At 37.0% G+C, this 23367-nt stretch overlaps 2 protein-coding genes across 14 annotated transcripts; one reads left to right on the forward strand and one right to left on the reverse strand.

Annotated features, from left to right (window-relative positions):
* Positions 1-229: 229 nt before the first annotated feature.
* Positions 230-8777, forward strand: LOC127500522 (transmembrane protein 268). 13 transcript variants are annotated; one of them, XM_051871712.1, is made up of 12 exons: positions 254-555; positions 641-689; positions 1014-1064; positions 2701-2736; positions 3097-3232; positions 3594-3688; positions 3786-3893; positions 4508-4666; positions 4779-4889; positions 6971-7060; positions 7590-7802; positions 8448-8777. In XM_051871712.1, the coding sequence occupies exons 4-12, from the start codon at positions 2719-2721 to the stop codon at positions 8610-8612; spliced, it is 1095 nt and encodes a 364-aa protein (XP_051727672.1). In that variant the 5' UTR covers positions 254-555; positions 641-689; positions 1014-1064; positions 2701-2718; the 3' UTR covers positions 8613-8777. The 13 variants fall into 13 exon arrangements, with proteins under 13 accessions (XP_051727685.1, XP_051727672.1, XP_051727673.1 ...); XM_051871713.1 differs by having other exon boundaries at positions 3100-3232; XM_051871720.1 differs by lacking the exon at positions 2701-2736 and having other exon boundaries at positions 255-555; positions 973-1064; positions 3100-3232.
* Positions 8778-13121: 4344 nt separating this feature from the next.
* prrt1 (proline-rich transmembrane protein 1) lies at positions 13122-23329 on the reverse strand. Its single transcript, XM_051871729.1, has 4 exons — positions 22988-23329; positions 20868-21226; positions 20331-20522; positions 13122-17996 (listed from the first exon to the last, which is right to left on the reverse strand). The coding sequence occupies exons 1-4, from the start codon at positions 23004-23006 to the stop codon at positions 17820-17822; spliced, it is 747 nt and encodes a 248-aa protein (XP_051727689.1). The 5' UTR covers positions 23007-23329; the 3' UTR covers positions 13122-17819.
* Between the last annotated feature and the right edge of the window lie 38 nt (positions 23330-23367).

The raw sequence follows: 23367 nt of genomic DNA on the forward strand, positions 1-23367 counted from the left end.
TGACCAGCACCAGTTTTAGCTACAGTAAATACATGTAAAAACCACAACATCATTATGTCAAGTGTCTTTCTCTTTGCTGAGCTCACACTTATTCAAACACAAGTGCACACATTTCACCACTGGTCTGTGAAATTGTCTGTACATTCCTGCAGTCATGTGTTCAGACTGAGCTGAGTCACAAGCTGAGAGAAAAAGAAAAGAAAGACAGAAAGTAAAAAGACAGAGGAAGAGCACAAGGGGGAGGGCTTAAAATCAGTTTTGCATTCACATAAAGAGGAAGAAACATTCACAGAGAGTGAAAGAGAAAGAGAGTGGCTACGAGACTACAAGAGAAGCCTGACTGAAAAATTAGGAAAAAGAACAAATTGATATAAAGAGCTAAATAAATGAGAGTTAAAACAGTGGGAGGAGCCTAACAAGAAAAAAAAAAGAACGAAGGTTGTGGCAACAGCAGGCATGACTGAGAAGAAACAGAGGCAGACACAATGAAGAGATGGACTTACTGTTACATGCACACTCTGTTCTTCATCAGTAAAACGTGTCAAACGAGCAAGGGTGAGTGAGAATGAGATGGAGGGCTAATTTTAATCTACTTACACACATGCTGTATGATATCTAAGTGTCTTTCCATTTTCTTCAGCTTGTAGGCTGCAGTGGAGTCAGCTGTGAATGCTATTGTGTGTTTACAGGTTTGTTGAAATGTCTGTAAAACCATCTTGATTTGTGTTCCCTGGGTCACAATGGTAAAACATTAACAGCTCTCTGAAGCAATATCTCTATAATGTATGCAAAGGTTAATGCACACTGATACATATTGTGTACATACATAAAAACACTTCTTGCAATCACTTACAGTAACTTAAGAGAACATGCAGAATTTTGTGAAACTGGTTAAGAAATGTTGTCCGTTTTCTTTAACATTGAGAAATGCTAACTTCTTCCCTACTTTCTTGTATACGAAACTCTAAAAAGAGAAGCTCATGGCAAGATTGGTGTTTCCTGTTCTTAAACAGGCAGTGCGCTGTGCTGAAAACATCGACTGAATCAAGCTGCCCTGACTAAAGGTTTGTCATCATGCGCTTTGTTTGGCTTCTTTGAAGTTTGAACACTCCTTCTGAGTCTCCTTTCTGGGTGCAAGATCTTATTTGAATGACATAGCTATAAATGCATTTATATAACAGTAAACATAAATACAAAGTTCTGTCACAAAACTCTAGATGGCACAGGCTAATTAACACAACCTGATCGTAATCACATCATTATCTATAGACCTTATGCGCCGCCATCTTTATAATATTGTCTTTGAACTTCCATTTTTGCGGTAGCTCTGTATATTTCTATGGCATTGTTTTCAAAGAATAATTAGCTGGCGAAGTGGATTTACTTGTTGTAGAGTTAATGAAAGTTATCATGAGCATTGTAATGTTTAAAGCAGATGTCTTAACAAATGTCAGTAGATTTTAAAACAAGCAGTTTATTCATAAATATGTAAGATCGCTATGGAAATACAAACCGGAAGACAAAAGACAATGAGCGCAGCTCTGAAAAGGGGCGGGGCTACATAAGGTCTATAGGGCACAGCTGATTGGTTCCTGCTGTATCAGTAGCCAATGAGCTTGCTTGCTTAACCTTCAAAATACTTGGGTAGCATTTGCCTTAGCAGTGCAGTGCGCTTTCAGAAACCCTCCACCTTCCCCAGCTCCACCTGTATAAATCTGCTATGGGTAATTCATGTACGCTATATTGTACAGCAGCAGCATGCCTTACTTGCTCACAGCAGCGTGTTGTGTATGTACTGGCAGTAGCAAGTCCTGAACTTTCTCTGCAGCAGCAGCAGCATAGCAGATCTATTCCGCCAAGACCAAACATATCAACAATGTCATACCCATTACCATGCTTCTCTGAGAGTTTTCATGACAGAAATGTAGCTTTTCTTATGTTACATTACACGTTACATTATACTCTATATTGCCAAAAGTTTTGGGATGACATCCCATTCTTAATCCGTAGGGTTTAATATGGAGTTGGCCCACCCTTTGCAGCTATAACAGCCTCAACTCTTCTGGGAAGGCTTTCCACAAGGTTTAGGGGTGTGTTTATGGGAATTTTTGACCATTCTTCTAGAAGCGCATTTGTGAGGTCAGCCAGTGATGTTTTGTGAGAAGGCCTGGCTCACAGTCTCCGGTCTAATTCATCCCAAAGGTGTTCTATCGGGTTGCGGTCAGGACTCTGTGCAGGCCAGTCAAGTTCCTCCACACCAAACTCGCTCATCCATGTCTTTATGGACCTTGCTTTGTGCACTGGTGCGCAGTCATGTTGGAACAGGAAGGGGCCATCCCCAAACTGCTCCCACAAAGTTGGGAGCATGAAATTGTCCAAAATGTCTTGGTATGCTTACCATTTGGAGGGCTGTCCCAATACTTTTGGCAATATAGTGTATCTTGACCTTCCTAGACATCATTTTGTGGTGCCTGTTGAGGCAAACATCACTATTATTACTGCTCATACTAAGAGTTACTTACTTAATAATATAAATATGGTAAAAATATGGTATAGTGGCCATGAAATAAAGTCGACATGACATAAAAATTCACCTTATCTATTTTCTACAAATACAGGTTAAAGATCTTATTGTGAACAATTCATCCATGCACAAGTTTCTTTTTTTTCTCAATTTGACTTTTCATCAAAATGTCGTAGCTGGACCTTCCGGTGAAAATGACAGACTTCTCTCAGGTGACATATTCAGGTCTTCTCCAATCATTTAGTTCACATAAATCCCGCCCACTCACATTCATCTGCCTGTGCAACAGATTTTTCCTTAAGTGATTCCTTTTAAATAGTTGGTCATATTTTTCTTTCACTCTTAAACATGAAGGTTCTTTATTGACATTGATGGTTCCATGAAGAACCTTTAACATCCATGAAACCTTTCCAGTTCTTTATAGTGGAAAAAAATTCTTCATATTAAAATGTTGTTCACACTAATTTCTTTTAAGAACTGTTCACATCTCTGTGTGAACACCCCCTTTTAGAACCTTTATTTTGCAACTTGCAGTGAGAAAGTGTTAATATTTTGGTGCATGTGTTTTCCAGCAGGTTCTGACAGTGGCCGTCACCATGGAGGAGAGGGAGCGGCAGTGTAATGGAGAGGAAAGAAGTGATGTTGAATCCCCCACAGGACAGTCAGCCATGGCAGGAGAACAAAGCAGAGCATCCACATGGAGGAATGGTATACATATTGCGGTTTCTCTCTTTGCCTGTCCTCTTTCAGTATTAATAACAAAACAGCTAACTGAAATCAAAACATTAGTGTGACTGCAGTGTGATTTTTACCGCCTGGTTTATTGCCCTGAAGGACACAATGGTACTGAAATGCTTGTAATCATAACATGTCATACTGTAGATTCTTCTGTAAAACCACAGGAATTAGAAATATGTTTCCATCCTTTAAATACATTACTTCTTCATTACTTAATAGGCCATTTAAATCCAGTGCAAATTCTCCCTGACAATAAGAGACACTGTAGTATTAAAGACTGGATTTTAGATTTAAACTGTTTAATTGACCTCACTGCATGCCTTTCTGTCAGGTCAGTGTGTGGCATCTGTGCCCACTTCCTCTTGGTTTACTCCCACGTTTGACTTTTCACACTGCAGGAATCTTTTGGAAACCAATGGCTTTCAGGCTAGTAAATTTCCAGCATGCTAAACAAACATTTATACGCATTTCTAAATGAATCAGCTAATTTCCATGTTGTATCTTGATGTTGAATCTATTCCAGTTTCCAGCAGATGATTTTGAGGGTCCACTGCATTTAGCGCTGGACCATCCGTCCGTCAAAAGATACCTACTTTTCAACTCAAATGTTTTTAATTTCATCCTGGCACCCGTAAGAAACCACTTTCAATCTCTGTAGTTCACACACATTCCAACACTGAGCAAAAGCAAACTTTGGATGAAACTCACAGAACCTGTTAAGTACAGGCCTGGTTCATATTTTACTCCAAAATCAAAAGAAAAAAAGTGTTTTTAGAACTTTCTATAAGATTTTAATTACTTTATTGTAAAAGATCTAACATTTACTGCTTAAAACAAAGATATATTAAATAAACTACATTTAGTAGAGTAATTAAAGTAAAGTAATTGTAAAGCCTTATCATTGTAGTATTTTTTGATGTGCCTTTAATTAAAGCTGATTTAAATAAATAATATTTTAGGCCCACTTACACCAAGAACAATAACTATAAAGATAACTATAATGATAACTATATTAGCATCCACACCAACACATCTTACTGTTCGTGCTGCATTTTTGTCATCTATCACTTTAAATACTTGAGCACTTTTAAGTCGTTTGGATTCTGATTGGCTATCAATGATATATCATTCATCAGCCAAAAAAAAGAAAAAGAAAATGAGATTAAATAACTAGGCAGGAATTTGGAGGATCAGGTGACTTAAAGGATATACAGGACTGTTTTTCTTGTTATGTGTCTGTTGCAGTTTTTGTATCTGGTGCTGTGGTGCGCTGTGTACTCGACCATTCACATGTACCTTGAAAACAGCACAGCGGAATTCTGGGTACTCTGTCTGTGTGTCAGTCTGGTGTCCATAATCCTCACTGCCACCATCATCCTCATCTTCCACTACAGCAACAAAGAGGTGGGCTGTCACATGACATCAGGGGTCATCAGGGTCTAATTCAGTCTTTTTAAAAAATACACCTGTATTCTCTTTTAATGCAGATTAACATGTCTTTGTGTGTCTGTTTCAGATCAACATGAACACAGATGTGCGGTTGGTGGGGGTTAATGAGCACATGGTCGGGCATGGGCTGCTGTTGGGAGTGGCCAACTGGGTGCATAAATGCAGAGGAAAACTGCAAGTAATTGCTCCTATTCTTAGTATAATGAGTGGTTACCTTATACTGTATCTAAGCTCATGCTGTCTGCAAGTCTTGTCAGAATTGTCTTTAAGCTTTGACTTTTCAAGTTGGGTGACATTTCAATTGAAGTTTTATGGTTTTAGTTAACAGGAATTGATCATCGGTGTTGATTGTGCAGTGTACTTTGTACACATGTTGTGAGATAAAGCATACTAGAAAATATTACTAATTAACCCTATGTTGTGTCTTGCTCACAAAACTACATTTCCCATCATCCTCTGTGGCACCATAAGAAATTTAAAGTCGGCATTAAATGGAAGTTGCGATTTCTTCTTGCCTTTTGTGACATACTGTATAGTATATCCTTGTGAAACGGCTTCTCGAAAAAAGATAATAATAATGATTAATGATGTGCATGACTAGAATTTATTAATAAATATTGTAATATTCCATAAAAAAATAAGAACTGTCAGTTTTGATTTCGTGGTGACTTTAAAGGGTAAGTTCAACCAAAAAAATTCTGTCATCATCACAACCTCATGTTGTTCCAAACCTGTATGTCTTTCTTTCTTTTGCGGAATGTCTTATTATTGCTTTTGTTGTTTTTATTTTTGTTTTGTTTTTTGTCCATACAATGAAAGTCAATGGTGACCAAAACACTTCTGGTTACCAGCTTCTAAATACCTTCTTTTGTGCTCCACAGAAGAAGGAAAGTCATACAGGTTTGGAACGACATAAGGGTGTGTAAATGATGACAACGTTTTCATTTTTGGGTGAACTAATCCTTTAAAGGGGTGGTTGATTATGATTTCACTTTTTTAACTTAAGTTAGTGTGTAAAGTTGCTGTTTGAGCATAAACAACATCTGCAAAGTTATGACGCTCAAAGTTCAATGCAAAGGGAGATATTTTCCTTTACAGAAATCGCTTTTTAAGGACTACAACAAACGAGCTTCTTCCTGGGTTGGTGACATCACTAACCCTAAAATTTACATAAACCCTGCCCCCGAGAACATGCAACAAAGGAGCTGAGGCCATGTTGGGCTGCTTTAGAGAAGAGGAAGAGTTGTTGTAGTAGAGTGTTGTTACCATGCCGTCTTTTTATGCCAGACTGCTTCACAAACGAGGGTCAGTTCAACAATGAATTTGCACAAAAGATTAACATGACGGCACATGCTAGTCGATGAGTTAAATCAACTCCACAGCAACTACATAAATTTATCCACTAACCATTCAGAAACGTCCAGTTTCATTCTAAAAGTTGTAACTTCTTCTTGAGTCTCTCCATCAGTGTCAGACTCCGGTTTGAACAATGTAAGGCTGAACAATCGTCATTTTGGCTGTGTGAGATTCTCCAGCTTTGTTGCTGTTGAGCAACCAAAGCATGAGCTGTTAAAGCTCCAACCTCTTCTGGAAAGGGGGCCGGGAGCAGCAGCTCATTTGCATTTAAAGGGACACACAAAAATGGCGTGTTTTTGCTCACACCCAAATAGGGGCAAATTTGACAAGCTATAATAAATGATCTGTGGGGTATTTTGAGCTGACACATTCAGGAGACACCAGAGACTTATATTACATCTTGTGGGGCATTATAGGTCCCCTTTAAAGTCACCACGAAATCAAAACTGACCATTCTTATTTTTTTATGGAATATTGCAATATTAAAATACAATATTAAGCATCAACTCTACAACTACCAGCATCCTTTGCTCTTGATTTTCTTGCACTAATTTTTGTTTGAAAGTGAAAAAGAAAGAAAAATGAATTTGACTTCAAATGAACACTTCCATTATGTTTTGACCAAAATTGCACGAATGCATATTACATTGTTATTACAATTTTTAAATTTGTAAGCAAGATTTTCTCTGGCAGAAACTGGTGAAAGTGGAGATTAACGGTTAACTGTTTATTAGTATGAGAGTAAAAGAGACTGCAAGCTGTACTGTTTAATCAGATAACTGAATAACTTCCTGGGCTGCATCCTTATCTTGTTTATTTTTTTGTGATGGAACTGATAATGTTTAAAGTCAAGAACAAACTTGTTTAACAGCTGTTTTGCTTGATCTTTCTTTCTGTCTCCAGCTCTTCTGTGTATACTGGGACATGACCCCGTGTCTGAATTGTCTGGTGGAAACGCTGGACGACATGAGTTTTGTCAGGGATCAAGTACAGGTTGGCTTGCTTTTGTTCATTGATTTGTTCTTATGTAGATGCTTGGCTCTACAGAAAGTAATCAATAAATGATTTGTACTCCAAATATAATGGTACATCAAACAATTGTGGAGTGAAGATAAATTCAAATGCTGCAGGATAAATATTCACAAACACTGTCATACTACAACAGTTTATGGTTATTTAGTCTAACTCTAATAGAAACAAGGGAGTTATGAGAAAACAGGGTTATTACATTTTTTGTTACTTGAAACAAAATAAATGTAGCTAATCAACATAAAATATAAAAATTGTTAACTTATTTTATTTCAGTTAGTTGTCAGTTCTCCTTTTCATTTAGTTTAACTTATACTGTACTAAAATAATTAAAACTGACATTTTTTAAAATATACATCTAATAAATATATATCTAATAAAAATTAAACAAACACAGAACCAAATTAATAAAACTTTAAAACTAATTCAAAATATTAATTAAAACTATAATGGTATTGAAATACTGTCACAAAGTTCCCGTTTTACCCTGCAGAGCAAACTCAAGAAAAGAATGTCCCACCTAGTTCTAGTGACCCAGGTCATGACCCTGGATCCAGAGGGTGGATTACCGGACGAAGAGGTTCCAGAAGAAGAGCGCCCCCTGCTGGTGGAGGGACGAGAGAGAAGTTCATCAAGCAGTCAACGGGAAGACTCTAAACTCACAAAAAACTTCAGCTTGATGCCTGACGCCACTCTCTCAAATCAGGTGAAAATAAGTATAATTAATATTAATATAATGTATGAATCAGTCAATGTCACTATATTCTTATCAGTGGCAGTTTGAGAGGGAATTTGGCAGAAAATGCAAATTGATCAAACCTGCCCAACTCACATTTTTACAATAGAAGATTATAGTGTGTTTATCATTTTTTAATACAGAGAATCATAGATATAGATATAAATAAGGACACACAATAATCTTTCTAATCACCAACCCAGCATTTGTCAGTATAGGAAAATTAATGGTAAAAATCACACAGGTGGGTTGAGAGACTCCCTCTTATAATGTATTTGATTATTATTGGTTATTTATAAGGAAATATTTCATCATTTGCATAACCATTTTGGTCAATTTATGCATCATCGGATAAATATAAGACTCCTCTCTCATTCCTGCAGTGATTCAAACTCACAGGATATGATGAAAAAAATACATCCTGATTCATTCTATGCAACTTTATTATTCTCATAAGTAAAAGTGTGGTTAAGTTGCCTTAGTATTAATGAGAATAGTGTTAAATTTAGAATAAGCTTCGCTTGCCTCCTCTGATGGATCACCATTGAGTATTACGTTGAATCTACAACAATTAAAGTAAAAAAAAAATGTGTAACTGTTTTTTTTTTTCTTCAGGCTATTGCTCACCAGCTCCTGATGACCTACAGTGCACTTTATGTCAGACTGCTAGTATCAAACAAGCTTCCTGCTCCTTCCCAGCGACCTTCAGGCGCAGGGAAAAATCACTCCACTTCATCTCTGTGTCTGTGTGAGTATGTGGAGTTAAAGGTCCTGCAGTAGATGGAACAAGACAATCAAATCTCACATTAAAAAGTATTAGTCATCCATTTCTGTGGGATGATTATTTTGCTGTCAATTATGATATAGTCACAGACTGTTCTTGCTGCTCTTGAAACTGTTATGATCTGATCTGTGAATTGAAATATATATATTTTTGATTCCTGACTTATTGTGGTTCTCTATGTGATTCTGATTCACACCATATGCTCACCAGGTGTGAAAGGATGAAGTGACAATTTATCCTCTTCCATGTTAAGTTTTTGTATTAACCAGCCAAACTGATAAGACATCAGCCACACTGTTACAAAATCTTGTACCATATATGTGTATTTTATGTTAATTTTTTATTACTGACTTGTGGTTCTTTATGAGATTCTGATTAATACAGTCACAACCAGATGCAAAGGAACAAGAGATAAAACAGGGGTGCACATAACTTTTTTGGTCACTTTACATGGCACACTTATCCTAAAATCTGTCCTCATCACTTTCCTCCTGACTGCTCTCCTCACTATCTTCTATTCTCTCGAACGTGGTAGATGATGATAATTATTATTTTTTTTAATTTATTTTACTAACATTAATGACAGACAACAGCAAAGGCTGCTGTCACTTTAAGAAGGAAAGCACGAACCGAATAACTGACACACATCCGGTTTCTTTCTCAACTATTCACTTATGACATAACCGAAAGAATACTTGCCAAGACAGGTATTTTGACATAATTTTGTGTGTATGTGTCCGTTTAAGCGCAAGTAAACGCGAAAGAGGAATTAATTCTTTGTTCGAGCGCTGTCTGACTGTCTCTCTCTGCGTGCGCGCGAGTTTCGGGGGCGTGAGGCTGTGCTCTCAGAGATAACAGCTCGCGAGTCCCGATTTTCGCCTCTTCTTCCGCTTTTAAAATCGTTTGAATGTGTTAATTGGTTAGACAGAACACGTCTGAATGATAAACTTTTCTTCTATGATGATTAAATTTAGCAGTTAATCCGCGAATCACATGCATGCCGAACCGTTGGACCTTATCCGTACGGAACACGGATTAACTAAGATCCCTTTCACACCAAATAATTAAAGAACACACTTATCATCATGATTGCTATCTTACCAGAGATGGAGAAAAATCCTACTCCAGTAAGTAAACGTATCCCTGCGAACCGGTCCTCAAAAATGTTGGTACTCAAAAGCGCTTCCCTCCATGTTTTCTGGTGCGCATCGTTTATTTTTACCGCGCATGCGCACCTGCGTACCACTTATGTGCACCCCCTGAGATAAACGCTTTCTCCTCCACGTTCATCAACATGGATTTTTTTCAAACTTCCAAATGATACAGGATATTCAACCAGGAACAATTTAGGCCGGTCAAGGGACTTGACAACTTTACAATAAGGTCTCATTTGTAGTTAAAGAATTAGTTTACTTTAAAATGAAAATTACCCCAAGCTTTACTCACCCTCAACCCATCCTAAACCCATCCTTTAAAGTGAACTAATCCTTTAACTACATTAGTTAACATGAACTTACAATGAAAAATACTTCTAAAGCATTTATTTATCTCATCATCTCATTATTCATTAATGTTAATTTCAACATTCACTAATGCAATATTAAAATCAAACATTTAATGGACCTGAGGTAACATGAATGAACAGTTGTAATGTTAAAAAAGAGTAAAAAATAATGTAACAAATGTATTGCTTGTTGTTAACGCACTAATGTTAACTAATGGAAACTTATTATAAAGTGTTACTATTGTATCAAAAGATTGGTAAAAAGTGTCTCTATAAGTATTTGGAGGGGCAGGGCTAGAAATAAGAGGAACTGACGATGTCAGTCACACAGGAAAGTTATTATATTTTGATGAAAAATTACAAAGACAATTCTGTCATGACACTTAGCATGCATTTTGGATTGGCGGTATGGTTCTGTTCTGGGCAAGAACTCCCTGACCATCCATGCAGCCTAGCATAGATAAGAGCAGGGAGAGCAGCGATAACACCCCCTAGGGTAAACAGAACAGAACCAACATAAATGTATTGCAGATATAATGTTCAATAACTGAATGTACAACATAATTTGAGAAAAAAAGAGTCTGATTCAAAGAGGAATATCAGAAGGCCAAGTCCTGACTGGATTAGAGGAGGAGCTGGGGATGGAGGAGGGAAATTAGCTCCTATAGTTGCTGATAATAGATAATACTGATAATTAAATAATTAAAGCTGCTGATAATACTGAATGGGCCTATATACAGTGATGCTGGATCAGCTGATGCAAGCTTGACTGATGTGACCTGCCAGAACTAATGCTTCGCTTGATAATTCGTTTTCTTTGAAATAATGTGCACTGATTAACATGTATTAAAATAAAATAGTTAGTTTTGATTTCATGTTTATTTTTATATGAGATTTGCCGTAATCTGTTTTATTTTAATATGTTCAACATGAAATATGGCTGTGATTTTGCAGCTATTTTTTTCTTTCAGTGTGGACAGAGAAATGACTTGTCACTGGAAACTTGTCGTGCCTAGTTAGGGCACTGAGTAAAGGGTCTTACATAAGTCTCTGGTGAGGGGAGGACAGTGCAGTTAGAGCAGACAGGACAGCCACTGTGGAAGAGATAGGAAATGACAGTAATGGTGTCAACATGAATCAACCAGCGAGTCAGTGAATCTACTGCGCCGCTCAAAGCTTGGCACAAGTAGTACACGGGTATGCGATCCTAACCAACAGAGCACAGAGCAGCTCATAACAGCACTGCACCGTGAGGGACGTGTACATCAGATGTAGTTGGCCAACAGAGGTTGTTAATCAGCCTTGATGGAGCTGTGGAGGTGATTTGTGGGTGAGTACACGGACGCAGTATGGGTGACACAAACACACGCCGTGAGGGTCAGAGCAGAAGAGGCAAAACTGTGTGGTGGAAGACGGCAGGCCTACAGTGTTAAATGATTACTGAAACGATGGGTCTCTTTGGGAGGCTAAACGACCATCTGTGATCCTACCGACACAGTCTGGCCTGCTTCCTTCTTCTAACTTGATTCATCTCTCTTCTCTCCCACCTCTTTCCATTTTGGATGAATCTCACGAAACCTGTCAAGAATGAATCCAGGTCATATTTCACCCCAAAATCAAAAGAAATTACATAAAAATGAAGATGCTTATTTTAGGCAGTGTTATTTAGTGTTATTTATATGCTATTTATATTATACTAACGCTTTTCTATTTAGGTTTAATGCATTTTTTATTTCTGTTTTAGTTATAGTCATTTTGGCACTTCAACTCAACTTATTTATTTCAGTTAGTTGCCAATGTAACATTTCTAATTGTCGTTTAAGTTTTAATATTTAATATCTAATTGTTGTTTCAAAATCTAATATTTTATATTATTTCAGCTTTAAGTTAACAAAAATGATTTTTAACTTTTTAAGTTAACAATAACAACATTGAACCATTAATAATAATAAAAATATTTTTTGGACAAATGAATTAGTGTCTGTATCCATTTGAATATCTAATGAGAATCACCTTTGAGAATAATGGTAAAAACTCAAAATTAAAATTTAATTTTAATTTTCAAAAGAAAAACATAATTTTGGTCATAATACACACACACACACAACATAACACACACACACACACAGAAAAACTCTAAAAGATGAACTTAGTAATTATTTCCTCAACAAAAATGTTTTTCCCTCTTAAAGATTAATAGTTATTTTAAAAAATATTGTTAAAAACATATCAGTAGCCTAATAAAAGCTATTTTTTTTTGTTTTGATTTTACTTGGAGTGGGTCACCTTATGGTGGCCGCCATTTTGAGATCACATGACCAACTGAATACTACTCCCTTTTTGCTATTGGACACTTTCACTAATGGAATAAATGAATCCTGAATAAATAAATCATGGCTGACTGCAAAAAGTACATTTGGCATTGAAACATTTGATTTTACATTATTCATCCACACCACCAGGTGTCAGTATAAGACGAGGACGACTGCCATATTGGGCAGTGCTGCATACAAATACTGAATGAGGTGAAATATGAGTTGGATATGTTTTCATTTAGCACTTTGATCTGATCCCTCTCTTGCCCTTTAATTTCTATTATATTATTCTATTATATTTTCTATCCTGTGCAGCCAGGCACAGTCATGCTGATGCTTTCTGATAGCAATCTTCACTCCCTCACTGTAATGGCCGAGCATCATATTGAATTTGATCCACAGAATGACAGATGCCCCCACAGATTGAGAAGAGCTGCAGCCCCTGGGCCATTATTGTACACCACATAATGGATACAATATGTAAATGAGAGGATTTTATGAGGCACTGGCACCCTCCTATCAGTTTAACAGTTATTTGATGTGGAGTTATACTGCAGCTCCAGTGACACAAGGGAAAAAGATTCAGAGATAGAGAGGAAAAACAGGGCAACTATAAATAGCACCTCTGAGACAAAGAGAAAGGCCAAACATGAGAGAGAGAGGGAGAGAAAACGCTACACAATCGATTCTTGCACAACCAGGTATTCCTCTTTAATTCAAATCACTGGATTCATACACTGCAAATCAATGATTGGACTCATTAAAGGGCAAATCTCACAAAAAAATAAATAAAAATAAAATAAAAACATGTCTGGGTCACAATTCACACCCATAATCAAAGAAGAAGAAAAAGAAATGTTTTTTTTTGCATAAAGAAAATGAAGCATGTTTTAAAGAATATTTTTTGCAACATTATTTTCAATGACAATAAAGCAAATTTTTGGCCAAAATTCTGAGTAATTCCCATTATTTTCATTAGATTTGCATCTCGGTGATGGGGGAAATGTTTAATTGGCGTCAAAGTAATGCAAAAAATTATAACAAGCTTCATTTTATTTATGAAAATTATAATTTCATATTTTATTCTATTGATTTGAGGAGAAATATGACCAGGACATGTTTTTAACAGGTTTCATGAGATTCACAGAAGAATAAACCTCTAGAAGCACACAAATACAAGGGAGCTTGCGGCTATTTTGAATAAACTGTCTGCCACATTTACAAGCTTAGAGAAACCGTGTGCAGTAACTATAGGCAGTCAGATTTCGGTGGCCATGTTTATAACAATAAAGCATTAGCTTTACATCACAACTGTGTGAAAAAGCATATTGCTGGTCTAATTATAAACAGGAGCTAGTTTCACATCAACTGTACAGTGTTTGCACAACTTTAAAACACCAAAATAAAATGTATCGGACAAGCTTGTCTTATTAACAGAGAGGATTTCTATTGAAACTATGCTCTCTTAGATAGAAAATGAGGGCCATATTCTTAGACATAGCCCATATAAACATGACCATGTGCAATCACACCTCTAACAGGTATAAACGATACATCAGAAGTCATTCAACAAACAGTTCAGCAAAACACTTGCAATGTGCTGCAAGGCATTTGTTCAAAAATAGATCAGAAAGATATTAGAAATCGATTAAAGAGAGCAGGAAAAGAACGATATGACGCAGTTCAAATTACACAAGCCAAAAAAAAAAAAAAAAAAAAAAAGAAATACTTTGAGTGGTAGAAGAGGACAGAAAGTGCTTAAATGGATGCAAAAGATGATTTTCTCCCGTCTTGCCTAATTTATCATGGGACACATTCATTTATCAAAATTGGCTGTTCTCTTTCTTGTATTTCACTGATACAATAAGCATATATCTCGCCAAGACTGTCAAGCCTGCAAATGTAGAAATCGTAAAGCTTTATACACAAATTAAAAGATCATCCACTGAATCAACCCAAAAAAATGAAAATTCTGTCAAGATTTTTGCTTTCATGCTGTTAAAAACTTTTATAATACAATAGGAGAAATTTAGCAGATCCAGGCTGCAGTTTTCCACACAGTTACAGTAAATGGGGGCTGCGCTTTTCCATACCATAGAGTGATGCAGAGATGACGTATTTTTGTAGACCACCAACCCGGACGTTAGCATCATCCTGGTTCCCTCAACAAAAACCCTATAGGATTTTTCCATTGGCTTTTGGAATATTGCAGGAAGTAAGGTCTGTGACTAACAAAAACTTGAGATTCTTACACATTTTGTTCATCAGGATGATCTTCACAAATTAACACAACTTTTATGAATTTTGAAGCGTAAATACAATCTGCAGAAGTCAAAAGCCAAACGTAGGCTATAAACTAACTACACCACGGTCGCATGACTTCAACGTCACCGTCGCCAAGCTTCCAACAACTCTTTCAGTCTTTGTTTAAAAATATTTACCCTTAAAGTTCAAGTTCTAATAGTTTTCAAGAGCGAGAATATGAACACAACGAGGCTATGAAAGTGGACTAGTGAGTAGATGAGTTTACCTGTTCGGCTGATGAAGTTTAATGTCCCCGACAACCTCTGTAGTTCCAATTAAGCCACTTTTTGGCAACCACCTTTTACAAGACAAGTAAAAGCTTTAAAAAAAATCACAAGAGGGTAATACTGATGTATTTTATATCGTCGAATAAAACGTGAAAATATCTTGAGCTTGTGTTTACCACAGACCTTATTTCAAGCATTTAACCAAAACCCTATTCAAAAACCCATTGACTTTAGGATGATGGAACCAGAAGTGCTAAAAACCATCTCCGGGTTTTGGACTATCGTCCTTGCACCACTCTATTACAGCAAATGGTGACTGGGGCTATCAAGCTCCAAAAAATAAATAAAAATAAAAAATAAATAAAATAAAATAATAAAATCCATTATTCCCAAATTTTAGTATATGGGTTATTTGAGTTATTTCTCAGTTCTGGAGCTCGATAGCCCCATTCGCTTTCATTATGGAAAGAGAAGAATCAACATTTAGCTAGATTTTCCTTTTATCCTCCATGGAAGAAAGTCATACAGGTTTTTGGAGCAACATGAGAGTTGTTGCTGTAAATGATGATGGGATTTTCATTTTTGAGTTTTTTCTTGTTTGAAAATAAAGAGTTTGACAGATCATACAGTCAGTGAATGGCATGAATGGATGCATTTTGAAAGCAGTAAGAGATAAATTCACATATTAGAGTCTTACAAATCTAAAACATTGCATCCATGTTTCAGTATAATATATGTAGGAACACTCTAGGATTGTTTGATACTTTTTGTTCAACCAAACCATTGTGCTAAATGTGTTTATCTAACAAACTACAGCTAACTGACAGCAGCATGTGAGGAGTTTCAATGAGGTCAGAATTGAAGCAAGTTACACTTTCATCTACATAGAAGTGAGACAAACTAGCTACTTGCTTACTGAGCATAAAAGTGCATATTACCACATGCTTCATCAAAATATGCCAGCTGAGCAATCATCTGTGATGACTGACTGTTATCTAGGAAAGATAACTAAATATTTCAGCACAACAGTTAGACCTATGATTACATATTTCAATAAATACATAATTATCAGTTTAATACACAAATTAATAATTTAGTGTTTAAACAATAAATAATACACTAGATCACAACACAAAAATGTCATGTCATCCCTTAATGAAGCGCCAATTTACAAAAGTCAGTAATGAAGCAATAATTTCACCCTATAATACATTCTTTCAACATCTCTGAACTGGATCTATTTGAGACCGGTTTGCAACAAGACACTTGGGAACACTTGGGCCCGAGACGTACTCTACGCAAGTACATGAACGCAAATGCTTTTAGCTATTTTCACAGAATTTGTCAGCCATTCAAAATGATACATATTGCACACAAGGAGTTATACATTAGCATAAATTCTTATTCTGGGGTCTGAAGAAAATCCTGCTGAGCCAATTTATTAAAGTCAGTTAAACTGTTATTTTTATAGCTGGCTTCCACAATAATACCACATACAGTTTAATAGCATGACTATTCAAGGGTAAAAAAATATTGTCAAAGTTTCAGTATGTCAATTCTGTGCCACTAGCTGCAATAAAAACCTCAAACCATTGGTTAAGCCAATGTTACTATTTAAGGCTTCTTAAATGAACAGATTGCATTTCCATTTTGTGCCACAAGTAGTGCAAAAATGTAACATTGCAGCTTTAAATAGCGATGCAAATTTCAACAACCCAAAAAATTTGGCCTAAACAGCAATAAACATAATTTTTGGTTACGGCCAAAATAGTTTTGGAGGGCTGAAATCATTGACTGAAACACTGAAAGCTTTTCAGATTACAAGTTTTGACTGTGTAAGAGTCTATTGCGTGCACACGATGTTGAAATTCTAGTGTGGACACACTTCACCATGACCAAAAATGATGCTAAGAGTAGCAAAATGTAAAAATGAGTAGCAATTGCTCAAACTTTATTTGCAGTTTCTTTTTCAGCTAAATGAAAACTTTAATTTCAGTTTTGGTGTTTCAGTGCATCACAAGCTTTAAATATGTACAAGAGAACTGCATGCTGCCATGTGTTAGCCAAGCATTAGCATCTGTGTTTGTGTACAGCGTAGAGTATATTTCTGGCCTTTGGTTTAAGAAAAGAAACCACTGAGTGAACAATACTGATATACACTCTTCTGAACTACACCATAGAAGTTCCTTTGGGTAAATGATGAAATCTGAAATTCCAGTTCTATTATATTGGAGCTTATTTCCAATAATCAATTAGTCTTTTTGAATTTCAATACTTAGTGTATAGAAAACACAATTTATCCACATTTTCAGTGACTAAATTTGTCAATTCAGCCTACAAAGTAATATATTATTTTCCTTTTTAAACAGATAAATGGCACAAAATAATAGACGGAATGTTTGTGAATGTCAATAAACACAATTAATAATACCAAAATTATGTTCCTGTAATACTTGTGTGTTTCTTTTAAAAAGTAATATTTTTGGCAAATTTTCGGAGCAAACAATAACACATCTGACCTGACTCAAGTCTTTAGTACACTATATATTAAAACTACTGATCTAACACAGGCTTTTGTTCAGTAGAAGCAAGAATTGTTCAGGTAGGTTAATGTGAGTGTGAGCACACTTACAACATGGTAGACGTTTGTGTTCCCCATAGTTCCCGCTGTTCTATCTTGTAACTAATACAAGGGCAAATGGCTGTAATATCGTATTTTTGACTGCAGATTAGGATGAGGTGGCTTGAGAAGTCAGAACTGTGCTGTGTGAAAGAAAAAGCAGAATACCGACTGGAATGGTGGCCAGGGGTCTGTAGGGCAGGTTGAGGAGGTTCGTCCCTGAGCTGTGGTCTCTAGGGCTCCCAGTCGTCATCATGGTGCTGAGAGGCGATGATGACCACAACGGTAAGTATGGTGCACAACACGATGGAGGCGATTCCCACTGCCAGACTGATGAAGGAGAAGTTACGTGCCTCGCGTGAAGCAATCTCTGCTGTAACCATGTCGCCCCGAGCAACAGCAGTACGCACCTAAACAAATATGGGAAAAAAAATCAAATTGAGTAGATATCTACATAAAATAGATACAAGAGAACTGTTCATACCAAGTCTGAAATTAATTTAAATAGTTTGATGCAAAAAAAAAACATATTGAATGAAATTCTGTGTAAATTGTTTGTAAACATAGATAATAATAAAATGTCATATTGGAATGCAACCATTAACCTTATGCTTTCATGAACATCTGGGGTGCGTTTTACCCAAAAGCATTGTTAACCAAGCTCAACGATTTGGTGTTTTCCGAAACCAGAGTTCAATGTACAAGGGGAACCCGCAATGAATCAAACATCAGATAAAGCAAAATGTTGGGGATCAAAAATAGTGAAGTAGTCCTCAGATGCCATGTTTGTTACAGCAGCATTTTGGAAAAAATTATGTTGAGAAAAAGGCTGCTAACTGAGTGAACCGCATATATACAAGAGTAAAGTGTACGTCAATTACATACTACATGTTAACGAGATTTTAAACAATGAACGGCTTCCTGTTATTCGTGTAAATGAACTATAATAATTTTGACATTAATTGCAATCTTGAATAGATTAATTATCAGAAGTTATTACTCCACTACCTGCATGTGAGTTAATTAAAGTTGCCATGAAATCAAAATTGAAGTTTTTTGGCTTTTAGTATGAATATGTTAGCCTTACTCTTATCTATAAGCTAGATAAGCTCCAAAACAATGACAAAATTCATATTTAGAAGATATAAGCGTTCAAAACTTACAGTCTCTCACTTCCGCCAATATGGATAAATGATTTTGATGACATCACGCTACACTTTAGCTTCTCATCAGATTTTTTGTCCAATCAAATGCTCTCCAGAATCTAAAGCGTCCCGCCCCCTACATTATAAACAGACGCTGAAGCTGCGGCTAAAATCGGTCACTTGTTCACACATCGGCTATTTTCTACATGGTGAATGGCACATAGTGTGTATATAGGGGATAGGGAACGATTCAGAAAGTGTAAATATGCTTTCCATTGAGGCGAATGAAGTCTGGTTTCAAATTAGTGTCACGCGAACCACCGCAGCGCACACACAGTCTGCTCCGGTCCAGAGACACGATAGCACAGTGTGGATGATATACGCGAGTCAGCGCAGACCACAAAACGTATCAGACCCATTTGAATTCTGCACAGAATGCTATATTTTAAAGCAATATGGAGGAGATTAGGAGGAGAAACGGTTAGAGATTAGAAAGAAACTGAGGCTTTACCGAGCTCAATGGCTGTGATATAAACAAAACTCTATTGGCTATTTTAAAAAAGGATAGGAGCTGTTCGATATGTCCCACCCTGTCTTCCTGTTTCAGTGGAAATTACGTCAAAACATTGAATAATGCTGTGCGTTCCAAGGCACTTCAGTGGGCCTTAAACGACAGCCCTGTCTTATTGGATGGTTACACTTCATTTTGATAGTCCACATTAGACATTTTACCAACTATAAGTAACTTTGCAACTACATGTCAACTAACTCTCAATAATACGCAACTTCATGTCAACTAACATTGTGTCTACACCAGGCACGACAGTTGTCACGTTGCACCGCAACAGCTTCAGGATGTCTACACTGGACGCAAAACAATGTGACTGTTGCAAATCCATTTGTTCTTTGTGTCAGATGTAGCAGGAGCGATTGAAGTAAGTCAGAAATAGAACGGGGCATCAGTTTACTGTCGGGAATGTGTTGTGTTGCATCTCGCTGCATTCAGTGTAGACAGCATCACTAATTATAATGTGTTCTATTGTCTTTTGTCGTGTCATGTCATGTCGCTCGAGTGTAGACACAGTGTATTTCTCATTAGAGTATTAGTATTAGAGTATTAGTAGACTGGTTTTGGGTTTAGGGTTTGGGTTAGTAGCATAAGTTGACATGTACTTGCAAAGTTACTTATAGTCGAATGTCTGTTGGGGGACCATCAAAATAAAGTGTTAGCAGATATTAAGCAGACAGTCTATTAATACTATAATGACCAGTAGTTGACATGTAGTAGCAAAGTTACTTATAGTTAATAGAATGTCTAACTAAGGTGTAATAAAGTGTTACCTATTGGACCAGCACGGTTCAAATGAAGGTGTTGAAACAGTTGTGACTAGCTAGTTAATTTCTCCAACAATGCATCTTATTATGGTAGTTAAGCAGTGAGTTACGCCATTGTATGGGAAACACACCCCTGTTAGTTGTATCGCACTTGTGTGAACAGCCAACGCTTCAAAACTGAAATGATATCCTGATTCATATCTCATGATAGATTCATCATATCTCAGCCGTACTGTCATCAGAGCTCTGTCTGGGCTCATTTACCTGCACAGCTTTGATGATGGCAATTATTCCTGTGGGCCAGAAACAGCAGACAGTGGTGAGGACAGCGATGGGCAGGTAGTCGTGAGGAGGACGACGAGACTCCATCAGAGCGATGCCATTTGGCATATGCATGGCCATCTGGCCGGGAGCAACACCTGGATGAGGTGCACCATTAGGCATGTAAGGCTGTGCCTGAGTAAAGGAAACAGACAGGAAAGGTCAATTCAGCTTACAGAAACTGGTGCGTAATCGAGGTGCATAATTTCTATATTTTCTGATTCATAAAAAGATCTGATCTCACAGACAGTTTGTAGGTCATGCAGGGTTTAAATTTAACCAGCCACTGCAACTTTACTATTGTAGTTATGACAGTTTTATTAAACATTATGATTATGATGTCAAAAATCTTAAAAAAAAAAGAAAAAAAAAAAAAAAAAGTAATATTGCATCAATGAATCAATTACAATGCATGCATTTAGATTACAATTTTCATTTCATGCCGACTCTAAATACATAATAAGATGAATCCTCACTCACCCCTGTGCCTATGGGATAGACGGGCACGTAGGCCGTGCAGGGCTGCAGTTGTAGGGGGTATCCTGGATGTATATAGCCCACTGGAGGATGAGGGACGGTGCCTACTGGTCCGTGTGTCTGCACCGGGTATCCGTTTGGAGCTCCCTGGGGCCCGAGGGTGCCACAGTGGAACTGGGTTTCCTGCATGTACCCCTCTGATCCAGGAGGAGGAGGGGGAGGGGGGTAGTTCGGCTGTTGGCCACAGCCAGGTGGAGGGGGATGTGGGGGCATGTTGGGGTCCTGGTTGGGGAGGTAGGGAGGTGGAGCCATCTGCATCATCGGCTGAGACATGGCCTGCCTCCCCGCTGCCTCCTCCAATCCTGAGCCACAACAGATTGACAGTCATACAACACGAATATAGACTGTCAGACAATTATTTATAAGAGTAAGATTGCATTCTACATGTGAAAAGGTACAAGACTGCACTTAAAGGCTTTAATGAGGGAAAAAACTACAATCCCATGAAGCCTTGCGAATTACATATTCAAATTAAAACTGATGAAATAGAAAATTACTAATTTAAAGTTGTTGATTATATCTATAGAAACAATATATTTAAGTTTATTGCAAAATATACATATAAATACAAATATTTAAGTATTTTTTAGAGCATAGCGAGCATGTTTGGTGCGATTTGTTCACCGGGACTCTGACTGGTGAACGTTCTTATGCAGAATCATGGTTAATGTAGTTTTTCACCAGGAATTCCGCTGTTTATCATGATTTTTTTTTAAAAAATATGTTGAATTAATGCAAACTGATTAGTTAAAAAAAAAAAAAGCATATACCATCGATTAACAACCTCTGAGCTCACAGTAAGTCTATCTGGTTTATACATTATCACTGAAAATCAATTTCTCATAGAGAAAATGAATAAGATTTTTACTTTCTGCTGTCAACTGATGCATGCTATTATTATTTATATTTAGAAATTCCAATAAACTATTCCTTAACTCAGATTCAACCTGGAACAGTAAAGATTTAATGAGATTTACGCCAGCTTGTGTCACCCAAAAGAGTTTAGCTCAGTGTGTGTGTTTATATGTGTAAGCGACTAAATCATTATGTAATCCCTCACAATGTCAGCAGCATATATAGTTCAATATGGTATAAGGGGATTTAAGGCACTGCAATTCATATTTAATTAGTTGGAAGAGGAAAAAAAAATGCACAAGGATACATATTTAATGCATCATTTTCTGAGCATATTTAAATAACATTGTCTGTGTCCTCCTTACTGTCCAACATCCTGCATATTAAGCATAGACTATAAAATAATTAATATGTATCGTGATACATTCATTCTTTGTCTAAATGGGCTGCCAAAGAGGTGAGAGGGATGTGCAGCTTTTCTCAGACAAGACATTGATTCAAATCCCTGAAATAAGATTTTTTTAGCGTAAGAAAGATTATTGATAATCCAAAAGGCTTTTATATCTAAACAATATCTGCGTAATTTTACAAAATCACGTTACAGTTTCAAGTGAATTTATTATAAGGGCCCTCCATCGCACAGCGCGGTGAATCACAGACCCAAGGGACCTGCTGACTGAAATAGGGCCCTACAGCCTCATACAACACCCTTCAAAGCACACTTACAGCTATGTGCCTATATTCTCTCATTTGATTAAACTCCACACAGCCTATATGTTCAACACGGCATTATACAGCAACGAATAGGGGACATAACGGCTGTGTTTCAAATATCGAGCTGCCTATACACAGACAGGAGGATCATCCATTAGTTTTAAGTCTGGATTGATTCGACATTTGATGCTCAAAAACGCTAAGCACATTATTATAATGGACAAAACTGCAGCACGCGACAACAGACATTACGCGCTTTTGACGCCTATGTAGGCAGCTCATTGGGATTTGACACACAGTCTGAATATACGACTACATATATGAAATAGGGATGAACAATGAAAAAGAAAAATTATTAACAACATAATATTCATGAATGGCCGTCTCGCACTCATTTTATATTAAATACCTTTGATTTAAATCAGTCGTCCAGCTGCATGAATTTATTTAATTAGCCTAGCTGCGATGTGACCAAATACAAATAGACAGTTTACCGTGTTTTTCCGACGACATTGTGTTTACTTTTCCGTTTCGACGATGTTCAGTGTGTCCCTCCAGTAATTAAAACCCAAATCCAACCAGTACGTCTGTCTTTGTCAGATCACAACAGACGATGCTGATGATTTCTCTCCAGGCTAATTATAACGCATCTTCAGATGGCAAAACTGATGTATGCTGATGTAGGCTGGTTATCTGGGTGTAAAAGCTTCTGAATGTCTGTTGCTGTTTTTTCTCCACGGTCACACTGCAACATCCAGAGCAGCATCAGCAGCAGCAGAAAAACAGGTTTCAACTAACGCATCTAGTTACACCGAATTAACCAGAGCGTCTTAAAGAGACAGCAGCAGAACCACAATACAGCATACTACCGCTC

The sequence above is a fragment of the Ctenopharyngodon idella genome, chromosome 19 (genome assembly GCF_019924925.1).
Source record: "Ctenopharyngodon idella isolate HZGC_01 chromosome 19, HZGC01, whole genome shotgun sequence".
In the NCBI taxonomy this organism is placed as follows: domain Eukaryota; kingdom Metazoa; phylum Chordata; class Actinopteri; order Cypriniformes; family Xenocyprididae; genus Ctenopharyngodon; species Ctenopharyngodon idella.

What these genes read in the sequence shown, in the direction of transcription:
- LOC127500522 (XM_051871712.1), top strand. An exon ending in TGGAAACCAATGGCTTTCAG is followed by an intron (nt 3,689 to 3,785) that starts GCTAGTAAATTT and finishes AATCTATTCCAG; the next exon opens with TTTCCAGCAGATGATTTTGA. An exon ending in ACGCCACTCTCTCAAATCAG is followed by an intron (nt 7,803 to 8,447) that starts GTGAAAATAAGT and finishes TTTTTTCTTCAG; the next exon opens with GCTATTGCTCACCAGCTCCT.
- prrt1 (XM_051871729.1), bottom strand. An exon ending in TCTATCCCATAGGCACAGGG is followed by an intron (nt 20,523 to 20,867) that starts GTGAGTGAGGAT and finishes TCCTTTACTCAG; the next exon opens with GCACAGCCTTACATGCCTAA. An exon ending in CCATCATCAAAGCTGTGCAG is followed by an intron (nt 17,997 to 20,330) that starts GTAAATGAGCCC and finishes ATATTTGTTTAG; the next exon opens with GTGCGTACTGCTGTTGCTCG.